Genomic DNA, 26,711 nt, shown 5'->3' with positions numbered 1-26,711 from the left:
CCACATCGGGCTCCCGGCATGGAGCCTGCTTTTCCCTCTGCCTGTGTCTCTGCCTCTCTCTCTGTGTCTCTCATGAATAAACAAACAAAATCTTTAAAAAAAAAAATTCTACTTAGGAAATAGTACTTGCAACTGAGAGAATTTCGAAATGTGGGACTCCTGTCTTCTCTGTCCGTGGATCCTGCTGCCTTCAGTGTTTTGCAAAGCAGGAGTCATTTTCCAGGTCAACAATTCTGATCCTGATGCTGTTACAAAATAAACCATTAGCCTCTACACGTATTGGTCAGCATTCTGTTCATTTACTAACTATTTTAGAACATTAACCGGTTCTTGGCCAAATACTGATCCTGATAGACATTGGGGAAGAGCTTTGCAGCCATTAACACTCATCTGATCAACTCCTAGGATGTTTGTAAGTGCTCGAGGGACTAGTCAAAAGGTCATCCAATCCAATGGGGTGACTTTGTTCCACACAATGCTTTCTTCATCCAAACCTGCACATGTGCAGGTCTAGTAGAAAGAGTCCTAGCTCAGCTACGAGGATTCCTGGCTTCCAGGCTAAAATGGGCACTGAGGTACTGTATATATCTCATCAAAGTGCCTCTCAAGGCCTCGGCTTCCTTCCCCATAGGACGTGGCTACTGCTGGGATGCTGACCAACTTTTCAAGAGTGAGCTGGATATGTGGGAAACCTCTATGACGTTGCTTTTCCCACATCCCCTGGGACCCACCAATCCCCATCTGTTCTCATCTTTTCAGGGATCCACCCTGCTCCCTCCATCCCCAGTGCCACTGTCCCTGGTCAGATCTTCATCATTTCCCACCCGAAGTATCACAGTACCTTGAAAACTGGCCTTCTCTCCTGGATCCTGCCCATCACCCCCTTTTCTACTACTATCCATTCTTCATAAAAGCTGTGCTATTTTTTTTAAAGGAAAATATGACCATGTCCCTCCCTTCTTAAGTCTTCATTGGCTTCCTGTAAACTTATGATCATACTTACACTCCTTAGCAAATGCCTATGCTTGATTCCCTAATATTCTTCTAGTAATCTCTTTTGTTCTGTCGTTGGTCTTCTTTCCCTTTCACTGTAGGCTCCACATCTTCCTGTTTACTTATCCATTTTCCGCACAGTAAACTCCTTCAGGGCAGAGACCACTTAAAATTGAATTCCTGTGGCCAGGACCTAGCATGGTGCCTGGCACCTAAAGCATACTCACAAATAAAAACCCAAGACTAGTCATTAGCACTTAATTTTAATAACAATTAATAGTTTAGATGAAGAATAGACTAGAATAGTGTTTAAAATCAACTTCTGAAAAAATCACATTTGTATAAGGGAAATAAAACGGGCCAGCAGAAGTCCAAAAAAAGGTGCAGCTTGGGTTATTGCACTTGGATGAAATATGCTGCTCAGGGTAGCATAATACTCAGGCCACACAAGGCCAGGAAGAGGAGACAAACAGAGCCAGACCCTCGGGTCGTCTTTATTCTGGATTCCAAAGTCTCCAGTTGCCTCAGAAATATTTAGCATTTTCAAAACAATCAAGAAGACCTCTTTACAAAAGTGACTGCGGTGTCTCCAGCGGGTATTAGTAACACCTACGCTCTTCATTCCAGACGATGGGCAAGTTTGCAAGTTCACCGTACAGCTCTACTGCACGAAATGGGACATCTCTTACACCAAAACCACACAGCGCCCCAGGCCCTGGAGCGATGAAGGGAGTGAATGTGTACTTCACATCTATTTCAGGGAACAACACTGTGCCTACAGTTTACCCTTTCAAGCACTCTTCATTTTGGTCATTTGCATTGGAACATAAGAAAAAGGGACAATGAGTATACAACGAGCATGAAAGTAATTCCTAGGCTACTAGTAGAAAATAAAATAAAATTTAAAAAAGTTCCCTGCCACGTTCACGAGGGTGGCATAAGTGTACGCTACGTAAGAAAAAAGGCTGTAAACTTATAGAAAAGATAAACTCTGGCTTCTAAACAAATTACAAAATTGATTTTACCTTTCCCCTTGAGTGTTATACAGGAAAATGTAAACCAGTGGACCTAGTTACCAAAAACACGTATCCTCCTAAGCTGAGGGATGGCCTTACAGTTTGGCCTGAGCTAGTTTTATATTCAAGTTTTCTCCAAGTTTGTCCATGAACTCAAATGTATTCAAGTAGTCAGAACGTTGCACACTAATAAAGGAAGAAAAAAAAAAGAGAGATTAGTTTGTTTCTGATCTGGTAGCGGGCAGAGGGAAAATTCTAGGAGTGCTACATAGGTAGCATTTTACTTAGGTCTAGAAGAAAACTAGTATTAACGAAGTATGACTATATGGCTGATGACTGTGCTCAAGGCTCAAGGGGCTGACACAGGCTACAGGCAGCCTGCATTGGCAGCTCGGCCACATGCACCTTCACAGAATGTCCCTTGCCCTGAGTCTTTGAGGACAAAACTATCACAGAGCTCCCATTCAGACTGAACTCAACCCACTTCTTATTCCTCATTCTTAAAAATAACAAAACCTATTCAGGGGTACGGCCATGCTCTCATCAACATTCCTACAAATTGTCACATGTCCTTAAAAAAGTTTTAATGCTCTTTTATTTTATCACGGTCTTTCTTAAAAAAAAAAAAAAAAAAAAAAAAAAAGATAGTCTGGCTAATGTAATCCGGCTGACAAGTGCCTATTCAAATAGACCACAAAGGTAGTGTACTGATAAGAACATTTCAAACACTGTATTCTTGCCAGAAATTTAAGATAAGAAAGATGTAGCGATTGAGTATATCCTCATCACTGAGAGGACGCATGCTTAGGACATGGGATTAATGTTAAACTTTAGTAGGGTTTCTTGAGGTGAGTCATAGTGACCAGCTGTGAGGGAGAAGTCTCTGACTGGCAGTCAATCCAACTGGGCTACATGCTACCATGTTCTCAGAAAAATCCTGGGCAATAAACGGGCCTCAAATATCTGACTGTTGGTTATAAATAATTACAGAAGGGACTAAGACATAGTGGGCACGTAAAACTTGTACAGTTACTCTTCTTACTCATAAATTGAAGAAAATAAAGGGAAAGAATACAATACCCTTGGAGGTCCCTCTGTTTCAAATGTCTATAATTTACTTGTTAAATTAAACAGAACCTTGTCACCCAATGATTTTCAACTAGATCAGAGGTCAGCAAACTACAGTGTGGCCCATGGACTCCATCCAGGGTACAGTTTAATTGGAACACGGCCACATCCACCAGCTTCTGTATCATCTGTGACTGTGCTCCTTCCACAGTGGCAAAGTTCAATAGCTGAGGAGTTTGAAAAGGCTGTATGTTCCATAAAGTCTGAACTGCTTATTGTCCACAATCAGTAGTATCTGTTGACCCCTGAACTAGGCAATAAATAACAAATAATTCATGTACTTCTAAAAAGCACTGCTGTTTTGAGCCCAGTAAAGGTAAGTGGTGATTTGACTACAGAGCTCAGGGCATCTTATACTTACTTGGGCAAACCTTTAATACAAGCAGCCAAGTCCTTGGTCATGAAGCCAGCCTCAATGGTCTCAACACAGACTTCTTCCAAAGCCTTTGCAAAGAAGCTGAGCTCTTTGTTGTTATCAAGCTTAGCTCTGTGGGCTAACCCTCTGGTCCAGGCAAAAATGGAAGCTGAAAGAGCAAAACCAAACCAAAACCCAAAAGCCAACACTTAGATCATACCAAGAGGGATTCCCAAATGTTTCAGTTGCCAAAAACAGAACAATTTTTTTTTTGTTTGCTTGGGTGATTGATTCCATTAGGTACTATCCACATGGGCTATAGTTTTCTAAGAACTGGGAATATTTTATTGAATAGAAACCTAAAAAAAAAATCTGTCTTGCTGTCGAGCAGAGGTCTTGGGTTTTGTTAGAGCCTTACGGAAAGCACATTTTCATGGTGTGCTAGTAGTACTTGAAGCTTGAGGGCATTTACTAATTTGGAATAGGTCACAATCTCCTCTCTCTTGTCTATGGTGGCCTCCCTGCCTCTTCCCAAGCTGTAATCTCTTTATAAAGTGTTGTCCTTAGGGGCAGCCCGGGGGCTTAGCGGTTTAGCGCCACGTTCAGTCCAGGGTGTGATCCTGGAGACTGGGGATCGAGTCCCACGTGGTGCTCCCTGCATGGAGCCTGCTTCTCCCTCTGCCTGTGTCTCTGCCTCTCTCTCTCTCTGTGTCTCTCATGAATGAATAAATAAAATCTTAAAAAAAAAAAGTGTTGTCCTTAAAATTCAGTTAGAAGAATCTATCTGTGTGGCTTTTAGATTCTTAGCCACCTGTGGCATTTCACTGCACCAGAGGAAAAGGAAAATGCTCAGTGACAACATTCTTCTCTATAGCGTACATTCTGCTACAAAATGGAAAAGCATATATTGTGTATATTTCAAGTACATTGAAACGGCTCTTAGTAGAACAGATCTGCTGTTTGGTGAGGATTTTAGACACAAAGCGTTGGGCAGCCAAAGGAATATGTCTGATTTCCTTTGGAGATCTCCACTCTCTGGTTGGAAATCAGCGTAGCAATAAACACTATCTTACCAATGGGATTGGTGGATGTCTCCTGGCCTTTCTGATACATGCGGTAGTGACGTGTTACAGTCCCATGGGCAGCCTCTGCTTCTACTGTCTTGCCGTCTGGACAAACCAGCACGCTGGTCATCATGCCAAGAGAGCCGTAACCTTTAAGAGGCAGAATGTGAAGCATCAGGTACGACTGCACGAAGAACATTGGGTCTCTCAGAGATGAAAGAGGTCTCAGGAAACGAAATAAATATACGCATGTGTAGTCATCAATGATTCTGCCTCTCAGGAAGCAGGGTCCCTGCTCCGGACCTCAGGATCAAAGCCACCTCTGGAAAGGCTACGCTTCTTCCTCCTGCATATATTCACAAATATATGCACATTCATCTGATTCGTAGGGTTGTTGTAAGAATTAGATGAATAGACGTATATTTGTGAATATTTGTGAAAAGAATATATATTCATCTTCCTTTGAATAGTACCTGCCATGAGTAAGAGCTCAGTATGTTACTGCTATCCATATGTGCAGCCAGATGCTGTGATATGGGAAAATAAAAAGATTAATGACAGTTGTGTCCTGCCATCAGGCTGCTCAGACTCACTGGGACTGGAAAGAAAAGGCAGGTTGAAAACAGGATGGGATGACCCAAGAACATCCCTCTTACCCTTACTCCCTGTAACAGCCCCAACAAAACAGTCCTATTTTGTGACTCCCTATCCAGAGAATTACATTACCACTTTTTAAGTCTAGACAATTGGTTTTCCTTCTTTTATTCACTCTTTTACACTTGAATTCAAAGAATATTTTTCTCTGTTTTTAGCTACCTTCCAATAGCACCTGTGGAGTTAATAATGCAAATTTGTCACAAACTGCAATGTTTGTCAGTTTTGGTTTCTGGTTTGAGAGTAGGTAAATAAACAATGCTTTTTAAAAAACTCATTGTTAGAAACTTCTGCATGGGATTAAGTAGGCTCCTTTCATTTTTTAATATAAATTTATTTTTTATTGGTGTTCAATTTGCCAACATATAGAATAACACCCAGTGCTCATCCCATCAAGTGCCCCCCTCAGTGCCCATCACCCAGTCACCCCCACCCCCCGCCTACCTCCCCTTCCACCCCCCCTAGTTCATTTCCCAGAGTTAGGAGTCTCTCATGTTCTGTCTCCCTTTCTGATATTTCCCACTCATTTTTTCTCCTTTCCCCTTTATTCCCTAGTAGGCTCCTTTCACATCACTGTGTTGGTCTGGGGCTTTCGTAGACTCAAATGTTTACTGGTTGGAGAAGTTCAGGACCATATCCACAGTGAGTTTGTCTATCTTTAATATTAGGATACTAGTTGGTATCACCAACAAAACTGAGGACGTAAGTGGTGTGAGTCCAAAGTAGGTCATACCCTAGGAAAGAACAGACACCAGGACAGCTCTGCTGCCTTTTGACTGTTGAGCTGCACTGAGGTCACATTTATCTACAAGCTCTGCCCAGACACAGAGCATTGGTCCCAGGTATCTTATCAGTGCACTACTGGATACTGCACTTCAGAAGTCCTATTCCAAAGTTCTTTGAACTTCCATATCTTGACATTTACATTTGAAATATCCCTCCAGACACTCCCTTAGTTGCTATGAGGACATTTAGAAACAGTGGGACGATTTGGGTCCCTTTCTAAGAAATCTGCTCACAAGGAATAGTTTCCTTTGTCCACCATGGAAGCATCCACAAGGCATCACTCCTTCCTCTACTGAATGCAGCACGAAGGATCATGAGCGCTTGCAGACACAGGGTGGTAAAGAAAACTGTCTAACTCTCGCATCTGACATAAACTTGGGTTGATTTACTGCTTTTCAAACTGGCAGAAGGTGCTTAACTTTTCCAAAGAGAAAAGTAGTACTTTCTGGGGAAAGGCAAAGAGAATTAAAGGTAACAGGAACATTTACCAAGTTTACAGAGCTGCCATGGGTAATTAAAATCAGAGGGCAGTTTGGTGCCGGAGAAATCAGAGCAGCGAGAGTTTCTGTTGATCTGGCCCTTACCTCTGACATAAAGTGGAATTTCTGTGAACAGCCCCGGGCTTCTTTGCATAGGCTGAGAAGATGGAACTGGATAGCTTGTAGTGTTTACATTTCATGATTTAACAAAGGGCTGCAACCACACCTCCTCCCAAACTAGAAAGCTATTGTGGCCTGACCTTCGTGTCACAGGCTGAGCTCCACCTCTTCTTGCTCCCATAGCTCCTCACCTTGGGCCACGGAGTCCGACTGCACGTCACCATCATAGTTTTTACAGGCCCAGATGAACCCTCCCTCGGATTTCATAGCTTGGGCCACCATGTCATCAATGAGCCTATGCTCATACCAGATGTTCTGGGCTTCGAATTGGGATTTATACTGCCTACGAAGCAAGGAAGAAAAGGGAATTAAAAAAGAAATTGTTGGGCAGCCTGGGTGGCTCGCGGTTTAGCACCGCCTTCGGCCTAGGATGTGATCCTGGAGACCTGGGATCGAGTCCTGCATCAGGCTCCCTGCGTGGAGCCTGCTTCTCCCTCTGCCTGTGTCTCTGCCTCTCTCTCTCTCTCTCTGTGTGTGTGTCTCATGGATAAATAAATAAAATCTTAAAAAAAAAAAAAAGAAATTGTTAGGTATAGCACCTGCTTCTCCAAAGAGAGTGGGGGTGGGGCCAGAAGCAGCATTTTTTTTAGTGGAAGCAGCAGAGATTTGAGAATCTAACAGGCCTAAGGTCAAACCCTGTCCACTTGCTAGCTGCTAAACCCCAATTTCCCCACCAGAGAGTGATTTCACATCCTTCACAGAGATGTAAGAATAAGGGAGAGAATAGAGTGTCCCCAGCACTATTTTTAGTTTTCAGTACACTGCTGCTCAGATTCAGTACACTACTGGGTACACTCAGGATGTCCTGAGGCACAGCTTACTTTAAGAATCTAATAACGAGGGTGTCTAGGGTGACTTAGTTGGTTGAGCACCTGACTTCGGCTCAGGTCATGATCTCAGGGTTCTGGGATCGAGCCCCACCTTGGGCTCCCCATTCAGCAGGGTGTCTGCTTATCCCTACCTCCCTGGCTTGTGCTCTGTTTCTCTCTCAAATAAATAAATAAAATCTTAGAAGAAAAAAAAAAAGAATGTAATAATGGATGAAAAAGACTATTCTTCCACTCTATATCTTTCAGGAAAGTAGGACAGCTCCTGGGGTTGGTATGGATGGGTAGCAGGAAGAAGAATTAAGGTGTCTTAGGAAACATACCTAAAATCCAAGCCCTGGCCTCCACACTTTCCTAAAAGGGAGTTTTGCCACCTTAAAAGTTAACACATGCCCTCATGTTGACCCTGAAGTTCTTATAGACAAGTTCAAATGATTCCACTAAAGCAGAGTTTTAAATCACAACAATGGGCTTCAAAAAGAATGGAAATGTGCCCAATTCAGAAAGTCATATGCTTGAAAAATTAGAATTTTTAAAATTTTTTTTGAGAGAGAGAGAGCGAGAGAGAGCGCAAGTGTTAATGGTAGGGGTGGGGGTGTGTGTGGGGGGGGATAGAGAGAATCTTAAGTAGGCTCCATTCCAGCATGGAGCTCAACATGCCCAATGTGGGGCCCAAACTCATGACCCTGAGATCATGTCCTGAGCTGAAATCAAGAGTTGGGTACTTAACCAACTGACCCACCCAGGTACCCCTCTTTTTAATTTTTTAAAGAATTTTATTTTTAAATAATCTCTATACCTAACATGAGGCTCAAACTCACAACCCTGATATCAACAGTCCCATGCTCCACCAACTCAGCTAGCCAGGCACTCCCTGGCCAAATCAGAACTTTCTATCAGTTATAGGGCACCTTCATCCAAACAGTATAAACAATTTTGGCTCTTAATAAAAATAAATGTGGGACGCTTATTTGAAAACATTTTCCTTGGGATCCCTGGGTGGCGCAGCGGTTTGGTGCCTGCCTTTGGCCCAGGGCGTGATCCTGGAGACCTGGGATCGAATCCCATGTCGGGCTCCTGGTGCATGGAGCCTGCTTCTCCCTCTGCCTATGTCTCTGCCTCTCTCTCTCTCTCTGTGACTATCATAAATAAATAAAAATCTTAAAAAAATTAAAAAAAAAAAAAGAAAACATTTTCCTTCTAAAAGCAACTCAAGATTGGTTTGTTTCACATCTGTTAAATTTTAGCTATGCCCTTAACTTTATGGAATAGTGATGCAAATAAGTCCTGGCTTATTTTAGAAAAAAGACAAAGGAAAAAAAAAGAACTGTACTTACTTGTCATATATTTCCTGAAAGATGTCCTTAAAACGTCCATCATATTTTTTCAGAATAGTGTTTTTGGTGCTCAGATACAAAGGCCAACTCTTAGACAGAGCCATCTGGAAAGAACTGTGTGCAAAATCTTCGATCGACTTATCTTGATTGTACATCCCCATGGCCACACCACCACCCTCTGTGGGGGGGAGGGGGAACACCGATAACAGGAAAAACAAAGGTAAATGGGGTAGAGTTGTAACAAGTCCAAATTCACCCACCACCACCTAAGCACCCAAGCATGTCTGAACCTAGACTTCAAAAAGTCCTACCCAGGCTTCAAATAGGAATATTCCATGAGTTGCTGAGGCACATGATTGGAAGAAAGTCAATTCTAGATAAGGACATATAAGGACATTCTAACTTGTTTTGAAAGGGCAACAGAAGTGAGAAAAACATGGTCCTCAAGATCCAGAAGATACCAAAATACTAAAACCTACTGATCTATGAACCAGAAATACACTTGAGAAACGGTGAATCATTTTCATGCTTTCACACTTAAGATTTCACGTGTGTTTTAATCTCTACGTTTGTGCTCTGTCCTTAGCCATTGAGAAAAATCTGGATTTCAAATATTGAATGAGAATTCTCGTAATTTCCTGGAGGATACTGAAGGTTCATACCTCGTTGGCAGAAATAATTATGCTACATGTAATCACTAGTGTTTCACGGCTCTAGGTGAACTCTGTAATTACTGAAAGATAGAACTTGAATCTTTGCCACTGCCCAGGGCCAACGTAGGCTTGAAATGTGCAAGGCCAAAACCCGCTGAACTAGATTCCATTAAAATGATACTATTTGGAGGAGGCGAAGAGTACAAAGGCTAGGTGAGCTTCGAGTTTCTGTTTGCGTGAGAGCTTTTAACAACTTCACTAGTGGAGAAAGGTGGTTTTCTGTTCTTTCAACCTTTAGGTGGCATTTGCCACAAATGGACCTTTGAAGCAGCAGGATGGTAGGGAAGAAAAAGCAAAAAGCAAACATTTACTTTCACAGAATAAATACTCAGGGCAAGAAGAAAATTTCAGCAACTATATAACGCAACCTTTTTCAAATAAAAATCCTAGTAGAGCAAAGGGCAGATTACATGACAGGTGATACAGGATTAGCAATGTTTAATTTCTATAATTCATTCATAACAGATTCCTGCCAACCTTCCCTCCACGTTTCAAGAGAAGGGCAAAACTATGTACCATCTTTGCCCACATGCATTTCCAATGAAGTGGCTAGTTCCCTTTGTGTCTTTCTTTATTGTACCCCATGGGAAGGCATGGAAGCCAATTCCTTCTTTATGCTAGTTTTTGGGCCCTGTAGAGATGTTGTAGATTCCAGATTGTATTTCTGGCAGCCACATAACTATTAAAAAGCAGTACTAATAGTGTCTAAATGACCTGTAAAAAATGAAAAGATGTAGCTCATGATGAACTTACCTTCAAAGTTATGTACCAGGTAGGTCATTTTTTCAGATCCATCACTGGGCGTGTAGGTTATCTCTACTTTACCAGGCCCGGGAACAACAAAATCAGTTGCTCTGTACTGTGTAGGGGGGAGAAATATATAAAGAGAAAAAAAAACTATCCTTCCAAGAATTATAATAGAAAAAAAAATCCTAGAACATAGCACTGTCAGATAGCTAAACAAACAGGGCAGTGTGCCTCAGGCTTCATTTATCTTAGAGATGGGAAAAAAAGGTCCAGAGACTTCCCAAAGTAAGTTAATCCTGGTATAGACTGAAGAACAGATTTACTGGATGCCTCTCATGTAAAGGGAGAACCAGTAAGGAGTGGAGGAGGACACTAAGCATTTCCTTCTAGGAAGCTTATAGCCTAACAAAGACAAACCAAGTGAGAAGCCACTCAAGTGCTTTCAAATGTCAAAGGGGGGCTAAGATAAGAAATGTAGTAGGATGACACAGGAAAAGAAACGACCGAGACCTGGAGGTCAAGGAAGACTTTCCACAGGGGGATGATAATACACTAGCTACAGCGTCGATGGAGACCAGAGAGCAAATGCCTTGTCCTCACTGCACGAGACACTAAGTGACCAGCTTGAATGATCTCATCTCATTTGACTCTTACATCAATCCTACAATGGAAGAACTGTGATAGAGTGGAAAGAACACATCTAGGGTCAAAAGACTTGGGATCCGGTCCTTAGACCTTTAGGGTTCAGTCTCTTCACCATTATTATCACTACTAACTCCAGCCCAGGATTTGTCCAAAAGCAGCAGTGACTGTGGAAGCGGCTGGGACAGGCTGGTGCCCCTCAGGGAAAGAACTGCACGAGGACAGCCGTCTTGCTCATGGGAGTGAGCTATGCTGGGGGCATGTACATGAGGCATCCGTAACGTTTAAGTGCACTGTACCCTTTTCAATGACCTAACTTAGAATATTTTCACAATCAGGTACCAACACTTGCTGGCCATGCCTATCTATTTATGTTTGTATAGAGTAATACTGATGACAGCCAGGAAAAGAGCCCTCAGGTAACTGTGAAGATTAAATATCCTTTCTACACAGCACATTTGTGTCATATAAAGTCACTGTGGGTGGTAACTCATTCCCATTTCTCAAGAGGAAGACGTTGTGAGGCACCAAAGCATCACAGATGCTTTGCAGAGGTTTATGCACATTTGAACGATTCAGGCTGAATCAACCTGAGGTTGGGAATTTTCAGTTTGGATTTAGAGAATGACCATTCTTCCAAGTGACCGATGCCAAAATAATTCAAAGAAAGGGGGGTGGGTGGGTGCAGGATGAAAAAGACAGCATGAACTCCTAAGAACTGAAGAGTGGTCTTCCCCAAAGAACCAGTCACCTGTGAATATCAGAGTTAATTCTGTTGTGATCGGCATGTACTTTGTACGGCTGCAATCTTTAAAATTTCCTGAGACTTGTTTTATATCCCAGCATATGGTCAACCTGGAGATTGTTTTGTACACACTTGAAAAAAAATCTGTGTAGCTGTTGGGTGGAGTGGATTCTATGAGATCAGTTAGGTCAAGGTGGCTGACAGAGTTGTTGAAATCTTCTATACACTTAACTTTCTCTAAGTGTTTTAATCAATTTTTTGAGAGGATACTAAAATTCCCAATTATTATTAAAAAAAAAAAAAAAAAAGAATGGTCTTTCCAGGGGGCACTTGGGTGACTGAGTTGGTTGGGCATCTGCCTTCAGCTTGGGTCATGATCCCAGGATCATGGGATCGAGCCCTGCATCGGGGTGCCTGCTTCTCTCTCTCCCTCTGCACGCCCTCTGCTTGTGCTCTCTATCAAATAAATAAATAAGATCTTAAAAAAAAAAAAATGTTCTTCCTGGGATTAGTGAGTTTGTAGTGCTTCTGTCCACATTCTTACTCCTGGGCCTCTGGAAGGTTTGGCCAGGATGAAGGGATAGTTTGAACCACAGAGTAGAACAAAGTGAATGATCCTCAAGGACTGACCCAGTGACCCCTCCCCAGGAACAGAGTGGTCTGCTTTGGCCACACTGTTTTGAGGACAGCTACATCAAAGCCTCTGGATTTCAACATTAGAGATTCTTGTTTCTAAGGCTCTTTCAAGACCTAAGCTGCTTTTTATGAAAGTCTGAAACCTCCGTTTCAATACGGATTTTGTTTAGTTGGCAGTTTTTCTGTTTAATTTGGCAATAAGCTTACTGGTACAAAAGTACAGAAACTTTCTTTTTTTTTTTTTTTTCCAAGTAGGAAAGGAATATTTAAAAGAGAATACTTTCACAACTACTAAATCAGCTTTTCTTTTATGCATAAAGTGATCACATTCAATATAATCTTAGATGGTTCTCAACCCTACCTACACACTGGAATCACTTGGGAGTTTTAAAATGTCTGAACCCCATGAAATTCAGGTTCAGCTGAACCTGAATAGGTATAGGGTAGCACTCATTCACTGGAATTAAAACAAACAAAAACCAAAAAAAACTCCATAAAGGGATCTGATTGTATAGCTAGGATGAAGAACCACTAATTTGGTTGAACTATGGGAGATTATACAAAAATGGAAATATCATATGGTTTAACTTTTTTTTTTTTTTAAGATTTTATTTATTTATTCATGAGAAACAGCAAGAGAGGCAGAGACACAGGCAGAAGAAGTAGGCTCCTCAAGGGAAGCTGGATGTGCTACTTGATCCCAGGACTCTAGGACCACACCCTAAGCCAAAGGCAGACACTCAACCGCTGAGCCACCCAGGTGTCCCTAGTTTAATTAAAAAAAGGGGGGGCGGGATGCCTGGGTGGCTCAGTCAGTTAAGTGTCTGACTCTTGATCTCAGCTCAGGTCTGGATCTCAGGGTCATGAGTTCAAGCCCCACATTGGGCTGCATGACCAGCGTGGAGCCCACTTAAAAAAATAAAAAAAAATATCTGAAAAAAATAATTTGTGTTGAGACAGGTACTTCTCTGTAGGTATATTTATTCCTACCTAAATATACAAGTAGACACATAAACATTTCTCGATTTTGCACCTCACTTAAAGGGAGTAGTCACTAAAAGAATAAAACATACAGATCAGAACTGCTGGGCAACCAAGGACATGAAAAAAGAATATGGAAAATCAAATGATGCCAACACGACTTACTTGATCCCCATAAGCATGACGACCTATGATGATGGGTTTTACCCATCCGCTCACAAGCCGGGGGATGTTTTTGCAGATAATAGCTTCCCTGAAGACAGTGCCACCCAGAATATTTCGGATGGTGCCATTTGGTGATTTCCACATTTGTTTCAACTTGAACTCCTCAACCCTCTTTTCATCGGGGGTGATGGTAGCACACTTGACACCAACGTTGTACTTCTTTATAGCTTCTGCAGCATCCTTGGTGACCTGGTCATTGGTGGCATCGCGATTCTCTATGCCTAAATCATAGCTGGGAGGAAAAGGTCATTAAGTGTTAACTCTCCAGACAAACTAATGAGTGACCAAGGCTGTCACCAGTCTCTGCATGGTGATGGCGCACAACGCCTACCCCGAAGAAGGGAAAGGCTCAAAACATACCTAAATCTGCCAACTTTTAGGATCAGAGCATCTCAGACACAGAAGATGGCTGCCAACCAAAAAAGGACTAGGAGAGGCTAGATTGTGGGCCGCACCCATCCCGGGTGTGGGAAGCTGTCTAGAAGGAAACTGAATGGAAATCATTGTGCTCTGCCCCTTTGTGTGCTCTTCACCATAAAGATGCAGTAATAGCTCGAGCAACCGTTTTTGCAGACTTCCTTCCATAAAATTACCATAAAAGCGTAAGCCTAAGTACCTTATTTTCCCTTAGTAAATACTGTGCTTTAAAAATAAAGGGGTTAGAAGGTTTAAAGGATTGTTTGTATTCTGGCAGTAAAGTGGTAGGAGCTATAAATGCAAGTCAGTGCCCAAAGTGCTACTGACTTCATTAGTCAGAAGATGAACCTTTCCCTAATTCTTAGGCAAGTCTCTTTGTTTTGGAAATCAGCCTGCAGTGTATTGGGTAAGTAAGTAATGGAATCCAGTGATGGAGTCAGAGTAATATACACCAATGCCCACACTGCAGGTTATTCAGAACTGGAAGGAAAGGGGGTTGATTGGCCACGGAGCATAGAAAATGACTAAAGCTTTATCTCAAGTATCTCTGTTGGAAAACAGGAGAGACCAAATAGTAATTAACAATTCATTTTGTCCTCTAAGACTTTTAAAAACGTTTTTGATTTTCAGCTTTCAAAACTTGCTAACCCACAAAGTGCCTAGAATTCTCTTTTCAGTTCCTTTTAGTTTTTGCGTTTTCCTTGCCTTCGCTATCCTAACTCATGATGCCGACGCAAAGGTACCAATCTTAATGTATTTCCAAATAAAAATCATTCCAAGCTGCTTTGACCTTAGATAATTCACAGACATCTAACGAATCCACTGACTCTCTTATCTTCTGGCACAGGAAATGCTGAATATTACAAATGTCTAATCCTAACTCAAACAAGGACTGTGGTCAGCGCTTTCCATGTTTGTAGGAATCATTTCTTCTCAGAAGCTACCAGTAATTAGTGGAATGTTTGCTTCTCTTCTTAATGTTTCTAACAGAAGAGAATGAATAAGTGGCCTGGGCTACTATCTAGCCCGTGGAAAACAAAACAAACACATCACTCTCCACCCTTCCCCTCAGAAAGAACCAGTTATGTAATAATAATAATAATAATAATAATAATAATAATAATAACAACAATAGCAATAGCCATTTTGGAACAACTTAAAACTTGTCTGAGCCTCCAAAAATGTTTTATTCTGTAGCTAGCGATGCTTTTCCTTCTAGGCATAATGACTGTCCTTTAAAACTCCTTATACCTCAAAGGCTAACGAGGAAAAATTCTGTCTCTACCAAGTGCAGGTGTACAAAGAGCACGAGCAAGTTTAGGAAAATCACAGGGAACAAAGGAGGTGATCTCACAGAGACTTCTGTATCTAACTCCAAACACTTTAAAGACAGAGCAAAGGCTCAAATCCTTAGAACACCAAAGGTGTCAGGGATTGTCGATGGAAAACTGGGGGTTGTGTAAGACAATTTCAAGGGTTCTTTCTGTGCTCTAGTTATGTGAGAAGGGCAAAAGGTTGGGAATGAACGGGGCGGGCGGAGGGGGGACAAGGTCCACTGACTAGTGAAGTAGAGTGACATAAGAGAGGTGGGTAGAAAGGATATAACTGTGGTAACTACATTTACTCTACTATTCAACAGAGACTGCACCTCTATGACTTTCCCTTCCACAAATAATTCCTTGCACTGCTCTGAACCACCGAGTTATAAAAAGAAAACGGTCACAGGAAATAGGCTTAGAAAGAGCAGAGAATCATGTGGTTCCCAACACAATTCTTTTCTTTGGAACAACAGTAAGTCCAGTCTTTCTAGCAGTGTGTTAAAATTAAAATAGGAAGTTTGGGTCACCTGAGTGGTTCAGCCCATTAAACATCTGACTTTTGGTTTTGGCTCAGGTTCTGATCTCAGAGATCATGAGATGGAGCACTGCATCAGGCTCTGTGCTCAGCGGGGAGTCTGCTTGAGACTCTCTCTGCCCCTCCCACCTGCGTTCTCTCTCTTTAAAATAAATAAATCCTTAAAAAAATGAATAAGCGGGACACTTGGGTGGCTCAGTGGTTGAGCATCTGCCTTTGGCTCAGGGTGTGATCCTGGAGTCCCAGGATCGAGTCCCACATCAGGCTCCCTGCATGGAGCCTGGCTTCTCCCTCTGCCTATGTCTCTGCCTCTCTCTCAGGGTCTGTCATGAATAAATAAATAAAAATTTTAAAAATAAATAAGTAAATAAATAAGAAAATAAAGTTAAATGAGAAGGTTCATGTACTTATCTTTAGGCATCCCTCCCTCAGAAACTTTATTCATAAGATACAGCGATAGCTATGGAAACAGCAAGTTATACCCTGAAATCACTTCGATTAGGCTTTCTGACTTTACACTTTGGAAGACTAAATCATTTACCTGTGCAGGTCCAGTTCCACGTAGGGAAAAATGAGTTTTTCTTTAATCAACTCCCAAATGATTCGTGTCATTTCATCTCCTTGCATCTCTACCACAGAACCACCACGGATTTTTTGTGACATTTTGACTTCAAGAAACCTTTAATAAGAACAAAAGGTAAGACACAGGTCTTCTCATTTATTTCATTACAGTGTGAAAACAAAATACAAACAATTTGGTGACTACTAAATACTCCCTTCACCACAGCACTATTGCATAAAAAGCTAGTGACAATATATTTACTATTAGACTTGAGCATGTTCTCTGTGTAAAGCGTGTGTGGCTTTTGAGGCTGCTCTCACAACCCTGTATGATGGAAATTATTTTCCCATTTTACTTTGACAGAAGGAAAATAGCTTTCCCAAGGCCAGCTCCCTAGATCGTGGGGGGAACCTGACCCTGTAACATGTTCTTAATAATGTTATATCATTATTCTGACTGTTGGTTCATCTTACACAATGAGAGGATTTCTGCAATGTCATGTTTATTTGAACCCTTCTATCCAGCCCCTCATTTTACAGTATCCTCAAGATCAGCAGAAATGATGGGTGCTAGTATTTCTCCTCTTTTAAGAGGCTGTTTTGGTTGAAAATAAAGAACACCAAAGCTATGCTTGGGCAATTCAACAAGTTCTTATACACCATGTTTAAAGAAACATGAAGTCTAAAAGCAAAAGACAAAGAATTTCTCATGGGATTATGTTTTCTTAGAGACAATAATGCAATAATGGATATTGGGGATATCAAAAGTGATTTTTTAATTTAGAAAACTCTATATAGAAGGGCTACTACTGCCCAAGAGCCAAGCATGTCCCTGTCCGATTCCTCAGTATCCCAATGCCTGGACTGTTCTTGGGCAGAGGTAAGCTGCCAGTAGGTGGGACAAAGAAATGGAATTATTTCAGGAAGGCATGAATTCCTGGGATATGAGAGTAGCAAATACAAATTAATCTGATTTCCAGAAAGGGGTGGGGTACACCCTCTGGAAGAAGCAAAACTATGAGGTTTCAGGGAAGACCACATCCCATGTGTGTTCCCTGAGGAGTAGAAGAGGCCCTGAGCCCAAAGAAGGTATCTGCTCCCTTCATGATGCTGTAATGGGAATGTTTTCCCTGGGAGAACATAAAACTACAAATTGCTTTTATTCCCTTAATTATGGCTAAGGACTGGATAAGTCTGGAGAATGGACTCAAAACAATTCTTAGGTAAGAGGCCTATAAACAGTATCACTTGACAAGCTGGGCTACAGAAATTTGATCTTTAAATATCAAAAATGTACTGGGGGGCACCTGGCCAGCTTAGTAGGTAGAAAGTGTGACTCTTGATCTTGGGGTCGTGAGTTCAAGCTCCACAATGGGTATAGAGATTACTCAGAAAAAAATATTTAAAAAAATAACCAAAATGCACTCATTAGAAGACTGTGAACCTCAGTTCCTTGTGACCAGGCAGGACATATTCCTAATCCTCAGGCCCATTTTCACTTCCCAAATTTGTAATTATAGAATCCTGCTTATTACTGTTTAGGAGGTTCCCTATAAACCATTACTGGGGAACCATCTGGAATTCAACTACTCTAGTTGAAGTGAACAAACTGGTGTGGAGGAGTTAATTATTTCTGATGTATAATTTCAAGTATAATTTATAGCAGAGCTTTAAGTATATGATTCAGTCATGCTGAGACCCACTGTTACTTCTGTCCTTGTATTTAAAACAAAACAAAACACAAAAAGAGGTAGCAAACTGATCTTGGTTTTGATATAACATTTCCACGGCTACATTCCTATGACATATCATACAAGAGTTATGACTTGGCTATTTTTCCTTGATGGCAAATACAATTGATGGGTCATATGGCATCCTTGAATATGTCCTGCCTTGTCACAAGGAATTGAGGTTTACAGTCCACTAATGAGTACATTTTTGTTCTTTTTTTTTTAAATTTATTTTTTTAAGTAATCTCTATACCCAAAGTGGGGCTCAAACTCACAACCCCGAGATCAAGAGTCCTCCCTTCCCCAGTACATTTTTGTTATTTAAAGATCAAATTACTTCAGTTCAACTTGTCAGGGGAAACTGTTTATACCTAATAATAGCATTTTTAAACTTATTTCCTTCTCAGTTGAGGCAAACATTTTCTGCAGTAATTTTTCTATATCTCATAATGCACGACTGAAACATTTCAGGACTTCCTCACATTATCCATTAAAACTTTAGCACCTTTTAGCTCAAAAAAGTTAAGTTTTTTTTTTTTTTTTTGTAGACTCTTGCTTACCACAACATAGGGCATTATTTATTTCTTTTAGATTTAAATTCCACAGGGGAGGCTTCAGCCTCCCCCCCCATTCACTCCTCTAAGCCTTGCTCCTCAGGTTCTCCCTCTGCACCCAAACTCCGGCTTCAGAAGGACTTTTCCAACAAGGCAGCTCATTTAGTCTGAAAGCAGCTGAATTCCAATCTCCTGACACACTTGTGTCATTCCAGAAAATAAACCTGGACTAATACAGAGTCGTTTAAGAAGAAAGAGTTGCTCTACCTTCTTAATTTTCTTTTCATCAACCCCCCAAGTTTTAGCCACATTTTTTTTTTTTCTTTTTAAGCGGAGTTCATGAACTGCAATAATTTCTAGGCTAAAAACCGTCTCTTGTAGGGAAGGAGCTATATTGAGAGAAACAAGGAAGCAGTTGCAATTTATTGTTGTAAATATCCCTGACTCATTCCCTCGCAGCGCCTCCGCCGGCCTCAAGACCTCCGAGGCCCATTACACGCAGAACTGCAGCATCAAAAAAAAAAAAAAAAAGTTCAGAATGGGGAGACACGGCTAATTCTCACCTTTACAACTTCTAATCGCCCCAACTCCTTTCAGCCTTTGCAGACTCAGCTGACTGCAGTTTACTTCCTAAAACAAAACAAAGCAAAAAGGAGAATAGAAAGACAAGGTTTGCAACATGCTTGTCAGGATTTAGCTCTCAATGCTGGCCAGACGGCCGGGTTTATCTGGTTTAAAGTTCAGCGCTGAGCGCACCCAGAGGACCGAAGGGCAGTTTTAGGGGCGCAGGGTCCTTCGAAATCAAGGTGAAAGGAGCACAGGTATCTCGGCCTCGCACCCACGCGAGGGTGCGTCAGTGGGCGCGTCCCGGGGTCTCGTCGGTTCGCTGGTCTCGGGGTTTGCACGCCCTTAGCTGCCGCGGTGAGCAGCGGGCTCTGGGCCTGCACGTCCCCGCAGCCGTTGTGCAAGTGGCTGCTGCACGCCAGCGGGCTCCGCTAGCTTCTCCAGGCCCCCACGCCCGCCCGCCCCTTCGCCCTGCGGCGCCAGAACCTTTCCCTGGGGGCCTGGAGCCCCGCGGGGGGGGGAGGCTCGCCCAGAACCGAGGATCCAGGCGGGGGCGGTGTCTCCTCCACCCCCTCCCGCCCCCTCCACGCCCCCAAGAGGACGCCTCCACCCGCCGCGCCGCCGCTTCCAGCCACCTGAGTTCGCTGCACACGCCCAAGTCCATGGCTTCCCCTTTCTTTGCACCCAACTCCCCACTGCCGCACGTTTCCCAGCTAAACCCAACACTTAGTCTTCCACGCTTCCTTGCATCCTCCCACCACTCGATTTTCCCTTCTGCAGGCAGACCCGGGGTTCTGCAGCAGCAACTTTCCGCCGCCCGATCGCACCCTTCGGTGCCCTGGGGTGGGCCTGGTCCACATCCAGGCATCTAGCACCCTCTTCCTCCCCCGTCTCTTCCCCACGCCCAACCTGGATTCCCCCCCCCTTCCTTTCGAGCAGGGCCTGCTGCTAAATTCCGCCCTTCCTACCCAAGATACGAGCTTTCTCCCTTTTTCCCCCCATTCCAGCCGCGGGCGGGCTCAGAGCCTCGCGGCAAAAGCCGGAGGCTGGGGGCTGCCCCTCGAAGCCTGCGGTTACCTGCAGGGGAAGGTGGGCGGCCGAGGGGCTGGGAGCGCCACCGCCAGCCACACGCTGAAGCTCACAGGCGTCTACACTGGCGGTCCCAGCTGGGCACCAGCTGTTTCGGCTGCTGACACCGCCTCCGCACCAGCCCCGGAGCCTGCCGGCAGGGCCGGGCTCTGGCACCGCCACGCTTTTGTCCCCTCCCAGGCCCGCCCCCTCAGCCCACCTCCCGGAGCCCCGCCCCCTCCACGCGGCCAATCGCCGCGCGCCGCCCGCACGGGTGGGCGGGGCCAAGGGCGGGGCCCGAGCCTGGGGGCCGAATCCGCGGCCCCTTCGCGTCCGCTCTCGCTGTAGGGTGGGGGAGGGGCTGCAGCGCCCCCTGGACTGGGCCGCGGCTCCCTGCAGCGGAGGCACGGGAATGCCACCTGCGGACCCGGGACCCGGGGCAAGCCGGCTTGCCAAGGCAATTTCCAACACCAACGATGAAGTCTTCAGGACTTCTGTACCTGTGATTCTAATTACTACTAAGTACAAACTGTAAAGAAACCCAATTGCCATTTGCATTAGAAGATAAAGACAAGAGATTATTGTCTGGATTCCGGTGAAGCCGGAACAAGGATGTGAAGCCTTAAGAAAACAATGGAATAAAAAAAAAAATAAATTCTGTCCCCTGCAGGGAAATTATTTTTTGTGCATTCCTTACTCTTGAAAACATGGAGGAGGGGTATTTTATTTTGGGGGGAGAAGGCTATGTTAGGCAGTGATTTGTAGCGAGTGTAATGCTTGTGTATTGCTGTCCAGGATTCAAAGTTCCAAATTTATTTTTAAAATTTTCCTCTAGCGTCGGAATATTACCAATTACTCTTGGAAGATAAACCGCTAGGACCGGCACTGCACATGGTGCATTTTGGACACTAGAGGGCGCGAGTATGTTTCCCAAGAGAAAAGAAAATACATAGCATCGCACTTGTTGATTTTTTTATTTGTAATTTTATTTTTTAAAAGATTTTATTTATTTATTCATGAGAGACACACAGAGAGAGGCAGAGACACAAGCAGGCTCCATGCAGGGAGCCCGACGTGGGACTCGATCCCAGGACTCCAGGATGGATCCCTGGCCTCCGCTGAAGGCTGCACTAAACAGGCCAAGGGGGCTGCCTGATTTTTTTTTTTTTTTTTTTTTAAGATTTTGTTTTTAAGTAATCTATACACCCAAGGTGGGGCTCAAACTCACTGCCCTGAGATCAAAATTTGTATGCTCTACTACTGAGCCAGCCAGGTGCCCAGCACTTGTTGATTTTTTTTTTTTTTTAGGTGGATTAATGGAAAGTAGCAGTCACCTCCATTTATTCCTGTGGAAATGATTATAGAGATGTGTAAGCCTGTATTTCATCTAGAATATGAGACCCAAAGTCATCTAAGATTGTAAGATTGTAAATTTACTCCATTTCATGTCAGATTCACATTATCACCCTTTGCCTACTACAAAAGTATGATCATCTTAGTTTCAGAAAAGATTTAGGACAGCCTTGAGGGTACATACAATATAGCATAAAACATTGAGCATATGTGAGTAAAAGAAAGAATAAATATAGGAAATTATACAGAACCAAGGTGAATTTAATCACAAAATGGATTCCATCAAATCCTAAACACTGCTGGAGATGGGCTGCAAATTTGGTTCTGAGCCAATATGGGAGGCAAGGTAATACAAAATCTCAGCATTCGTGAAAGTGTTTCCTAAGCTAGTAATGTAGGAACTCCTTTTACATTGAAAATATTTTTTTTGTAGATTCCCTAGAATTGACTTATATATATATATATATTTATTTATGATAGTCACAGAGAGAGAGAGAGAGGCAGAGACATAGACAGAGGCAGAGCCTGCATGGCAGGCTCCATGCACTAGGAGCCCGACGTGGGATTCCATCCCGCCTCTCCAAGATCGCGCCCTGGGCCAAAGGCAGGCGCTAAACCCTGCGCCACCCAGGGATCCCTAGAATTGACTTATAATATACATGTATGCATAAAACTAGATACATGCTCCTTATGCTATTACCTCTTACACAACTAAAAAAATAACAAAATTTTATAGACAAAATGACGAGAAACAAAACTATAAAATAATACATCACCCATTAACAACATTAACTAGATATAACAAATACTATTTGGCTGAAGTTGTTATGGATTTAAATGTGACTATGGAGTTCATTGCTTATATTCTTGTTCTTTTTTTTTTTTTTAAGATTTTATTTATTTATTCATGATAGAGAGAGAGGCAGAAACACAGGCAGAGGGAGAAGCAGGCTCCATGCAGGGAGCCCAACGTGGGACTCGATCCTGGGACTCCAGGATCACTCCCTGGGCCAAAGGCAGGCGCTAAACTGCTGAGCCACCCAGGGATCCCCTATATTCTTGGTCTTTTGAATTTAGCTTGGCTATTCTGGGTGTCACAGGAGGATTCATTTAGCACACCATCTTTCTTCATTTGGTTGATATTGTATGCCTTGACATTATTTGTTTTTCATTTGGGCAATAGAAAATCTGAATATTTTAATATTAGCTAGTACTATTTACCATTGTAAACATAAACAGAAACATGGGCTATAAAATTTCTGTCAGTATTTGGTTATAAGATGCTCATCTAGATAATAGGGGATTCTCATAAATACATTAAGGCATTTGTGTTTTCAGTTTGATGATCTAAAGAAATGAAGTAGAATGAACAGTTACTCTACCTTGTGGAAATTCACTTTGTTGGAATTTATTGGCCGTGAAGATTATGGGAGAAAGAACAGTGCAGGTGATTTCTGGGCTTCAGGTTTGGGTGACTGGGTGCCCTTCCACAAAGAAGGGCTATAGACAGAGTCACAGGTTTGATGGCCAAGATAATGAGTTAAGTGTAAGGTTTGTTAAATTTGAGATGCCTGTGGGACAGCAAGATGGAGATGTTAAGGAGGCAGTTAGCCACATGTATCTGCAGTTCAGGAGGGGTGTCTGAGCTAAAGAGAGAAATCGGAGAATCTTTAGCATTGTTATGGGCTAAATTGTGTGTCCTTCTTTTCCCCGAATTCATATGTTGCAGCTCTAACCCTGCCATACCTCCGAATGTGACTGTGTTTGGAGACGGGACCTTTAAAGAGGTAATTAAGATTAAGTGAAGTCATATTCGTGGGCCCTAATCCAATCTGATTGGTGTCTTTATCAGAGGAGGAAATTTAGACACACAGGATGTGTGTGCACAGAGGGATGCATATGTGAAGAGGCTGCAAGAGCGTGGCCATTTATTTGCAAACTGAGGACAGGCCTCAGAAGGTAGTTACCCTGAAGTCACCTTGGTCTTAGACTTCCCAGCCTATGCCTCCAGAATTGTGACAAATAAATTTCTGTGGTTTAGGCCATCCAGTCAGTGGCATTTGTTATAGCAGCCCTAACAAACTAATATAAGCATGTATAATAGTGGAAGCCATGGAATTTATGAGGTCATAAGCCAGAAGAAAAGTCTTCCTCAGTGAGAACTCCATGGAATACTTAACATCTTTAACAGCCAGGTAGAGGAAAACTAGTCCTAAAAAGAGAATGGTAAGGATTGTCTGGGAGGTAGTAGAAAAATCAGCGCAGACTGATGGGAACCAAAGAGAAAGTTTCCAAAATGGAGGGGTTACTGCAGAGAAGGCAAGAAAGACAAAGTCTGAAAATAATGTTGGCAAGTCAGAGGACCTCACACAAATGCAGCTTGAGAAAAATAATTCTATTAGGATGATTCTGAAAGAAGTCATACTATAGGGGATTGAAGTTTGAATGGGAGGGTTGTGTGGGGGGGGGGGGGTGGAATGCCTGGGTGGCTCAGCAGTTGAGCATCTGCCTTTGGCTCAGGGTGTAATCCTGAAGTCCCAGGATGGAGTCCCAGGATGGAGTCCCACATTGGGCTCCCTGCATGGAGCCTGCTTGCTTCTTCCTCTGCCTGTGTCTCTCTCTGTCTCTCATGAGTAAATAAATAAGATCTTAAAAAAAAAAAAAAAAAGATAGTGGGAGGGGGGAAGAGAACAAAATTCTTGCAAGAAGACTGACCATGAAATGATGAATATTGCTCTATAAAGTCTTTGTATAATTTTTAAAGACTGCATAATTGTCCATCATTTGACTGTATTACTTTCATGTTGTTTGTGTTCGTTAGAGATTTGTTTCCTCTTTATTTATATATTACTGTTTTAAATAACTGTGAAAAACATATTTCACTACATTCTACTTTGCACTTGAATCAGTTCCTTAGGCATAATTGCTAGAATTGCAATTGAATTGAATCAAGAGGTATAAACATTTTTAAGGTGCTTGTTAGATCCATCAAATCACTTTCTAGGAGGGATATACCTATTTATGTTTTCACATGCAGTGTATGCCAATTTCATTACTTCCTAGGCAGAACTGAATTTCATGATTTTTAAAAACATCTCTGTGTTCTCTACTAAAGGCAATCAGGGATCCTTACAGAACTGACTAATTATAGACCTGGAGCAAAGATGGTTCAAGGTGAGTCTGGTATATATTATTGGATAAGAAAGGAAGGAAGTGCTCAAAAAGTGAGGAAGGCATGTCAAAGGTACAGGAGCTCTGCTTGAAGGGGCTCTCACTGGGCAAATCAGGGAAAACTTGACTGTCAAAAAGAGTGGCACAGTAATGAATTATAGTGTAAAAAAATCACGAATCCGTACTGATACTGTTAAAAATGAACTGAGGCCTATTGCAATTTCTAAGAGTTTATTTGAGCAGGAATTGGGCATTGTCAAACGTGACATGATTGGAAGCACTACAATGACAGGAGCTAGGAGAAAGACTTTTATAGAGAAGAGGCAAAAGCAAAGCAAGCGATTATTTGCTTGACGAATTGAAAGCTTAGGCAGTTGCCCTACTTGAAAAAGCCCGGGTGGTTTTTTGGTGATTGGTTTTAGGTCTCAAATTCATAACCTTGCGGCATTCATTCCAGGCTTAAGTTTGGGTTTGCTTCTATGGGCTACCAAGGCATCAGAACTCTCTCAGTCTCCATGGCCTCCTTGTTTAATTAACTGGATTACAGGAATCCATATTAAAAAAGGAAAAGCTATTTTGAGTACAAGCGCAACTAATACCTAATAGAGCAGTGTAAGCGAAGTACATACCAGGCACAGCGATCTATCACGATAGGCTGCCACACAGCATCACCACAATGAGAAGACTCCGTAAGAACCATAAATGTGCGCTGCAACGAAGCGGTTGCTGGGGGCTCACACCCAAGAACCCAGGCTTTCTCACTCAGGTAGATGAGATTCTCTGCTGAGCAGGATAGTCAAGGTGCTGCGGCGGGGGGAGGGGTGTGGTGGGGGCCGGTGGTAGTTGAGGAATGGAAGGGGAGGCTCGCTGCTCTTGGGACGATTGCCGAGGAGGGTGATCCGGGTGTCCTTGCGCGCGGAGGAGCCTTCAGCCTTCGAGGAGGCCAGCTCGAGGAAAGCTGGGTGGGGATTTGCCAAAACTCTTGAGGACAGGACCTGAAGCCTTTAATTTCAACAGCATCTCACTATGGGTTTCCTTCCTGAGCGCCCCGGCCCCGCCCCACGATCGCGGTGCGCGGGTTTGGGCAGCTGTTCTCCAGCTACGCGCACAAGGCTCCGGGCAGGACCAAGGGGTGCACCACCGCTGGCCACCCCGAGCCTCGCGGGCCTTGGTAGACTTCTTTGCACCCTGTCTTGGTGCAGCGCGAAGCCCGAATGAAAAGCCGAGCTACAGAGCTCGCTTCCGCACTTACTCGGGGTCAGGCACTGTGCCAAACGCTCTCCACGCAGCATTTGACTTTATCCTCAAACAAACAAACAAACCGTGAAGTGGGTGTTCTCAGCCCCAATTTACAGTTAAGAGGGCAGGGGCTTGAAAAGCGTAGTCATCCGTGTAAGGTCCCACGGCCAGTTATCGGAGGCGAAGCGTGACAGCTGCGCCGTGTCAGTGCCGCGGAGCGCCGAGCGCGGTAACATCCCGCGGGGCCCATATCTTCGGACACTTACGGTAACCGCAGGGGCCCAGCCAGCCGGCGCCCGGTGACCCCGCACGCGTGATGCTCACGCGCGCAGTCGCCCTGGCGTCCTCGGGGAAGGCCGAGGCGGCCTAATCCGCCCGGCGGGCCCTGACGACTCTATTTGAGCTCGACTCCTCTGGCCTGGCCGTCTGATCCGAACGAGGCGCGTCCGGGAAGGAGGGGGCGGAGCCGGCGCCCGGGAGAGTTGCCGATTGGAGCGAAGGAGCAACAGGGGGCGGGGCCTCCGCGGGAAGCGAGAAGCCGCATCCACCGTGTAAGTGGCTTCGCTTCCTGCCGCAACCGCCGGCGGCCCGAGGACCCCCCCGTGCGCTCCGGGGCCGCCGTCCTGCGCCTGAGCCGGTGAAGCGGCGGCTGGGGAGGCGGGCGGCCGGCGGGGCCGGGGCGGGAGGCGCAG

The 26,711-nt window shown here is 43.6% G+C and overlaps 2 protein-coding genes across 17 annotated transcripts in view; one reads left to right on the top strand and one right to left on the bottom strand.

Moving 5' to 3' along the window:
* Nucleotides 1-1,237: 1,237 nt before the first annotated feature.
* On the bottom strand, nucleotides 1,238-26,434 carry IDH1 (isocitrate dehydrogenase (NADP(+)) 1). Of its 3 annotated transcripts, none has more exons than XM_026002254.2 (10): nucleotides 25,410-26,434; nucleotides 19,188-19,254; nucleotides 16,321-16,458; nucleotides 13,449-13,740; nucleotides 10,286-10,391; nucleotides 8,820-8,997; nucleotides 6,787-6,938; nucleotides 4,566-4,706; nucleotides 3,499-3,661; nucleotides 1,238-2,195 (listed from the first exon to the last, which is right to left on the bottom strand). In XM_026002254.2, the coding sequence occupies exons 3-10, from the start codon at nucleotides 16,440-16,442 to the stop codon at nucleotides 2,105-2,107; spliced, it is 1,245 nt and encodes a 414-aa protein (XP_025858039.1). In that variant the 5' UTR covers nucleotides 16,443-16,458; nucleotides 19,188-19,254; nucleotides 25,410-26,434; the 3' UTR covers nucleotides 1,238-2,104. The 3 variants fall into 3 exon arrangements, with proteins under 3 accessions (XP_025858039.1, XP_025858038.1, XP_025858040.1); XM_026002253.2 differs by lacking the exon at nucleotides 25,410-26,434 and adding an exon at nucleotides 20,266-20,481; XM_026002255.2 differs by lacking the exon at nucleotides 25,410-26,434 and adding an exon at nucleotides 19,381-19,697.
* PIKFYVE (phosphoinositide kinase, FYVE-type zinc finger containing) overlaps nucleotides 25,390-26,711 on the top strand; it is an 82,947-nt gene continuing 81,625 nt past the window's right edge. For 3 of the 14 annotated variants that reach the window (XM_072741578.1, XM_072741573.1, XM_072741583.1), the window contains exon 1: nucleotides 26,581-26,711. Coding sequence is in view for 2 of the 14 variants with exons in the window: in XM_072741569.1 (XP_072597670.1) it covers nucleotides 25,457-25,546 (90 nt within the window). In the remaining 12 variants the exon portion in view is untranslated. Of the gene's footprint in view, nucleotides 25,547-26,347 lie in introns of those variants that run through there. The other 11 variants (XM_072741569.1, XM_026002251.2, XM_072741579.1 and 8 more) reach the window with 8 other exon arrangements.

This window comes from Vulpes vulpes, chromosome 16, assembly GCF_048418805.1.
Source record: "Vulpes vulpes isolate BD-2025 chromosome 16, VulVul3, whole genome shotgun sequence".
In the NCBI taxonomy this organism is placed as follows: domain Eukaryota; kingdom Metazoa; phylum Chordata; class Mammalia; order Carnivora; family Canidae; genus Vulpes; species Vulpes vulpes.
This window is presented reverse-complemented; position numbering and strand designations above follow the sequence as displayed.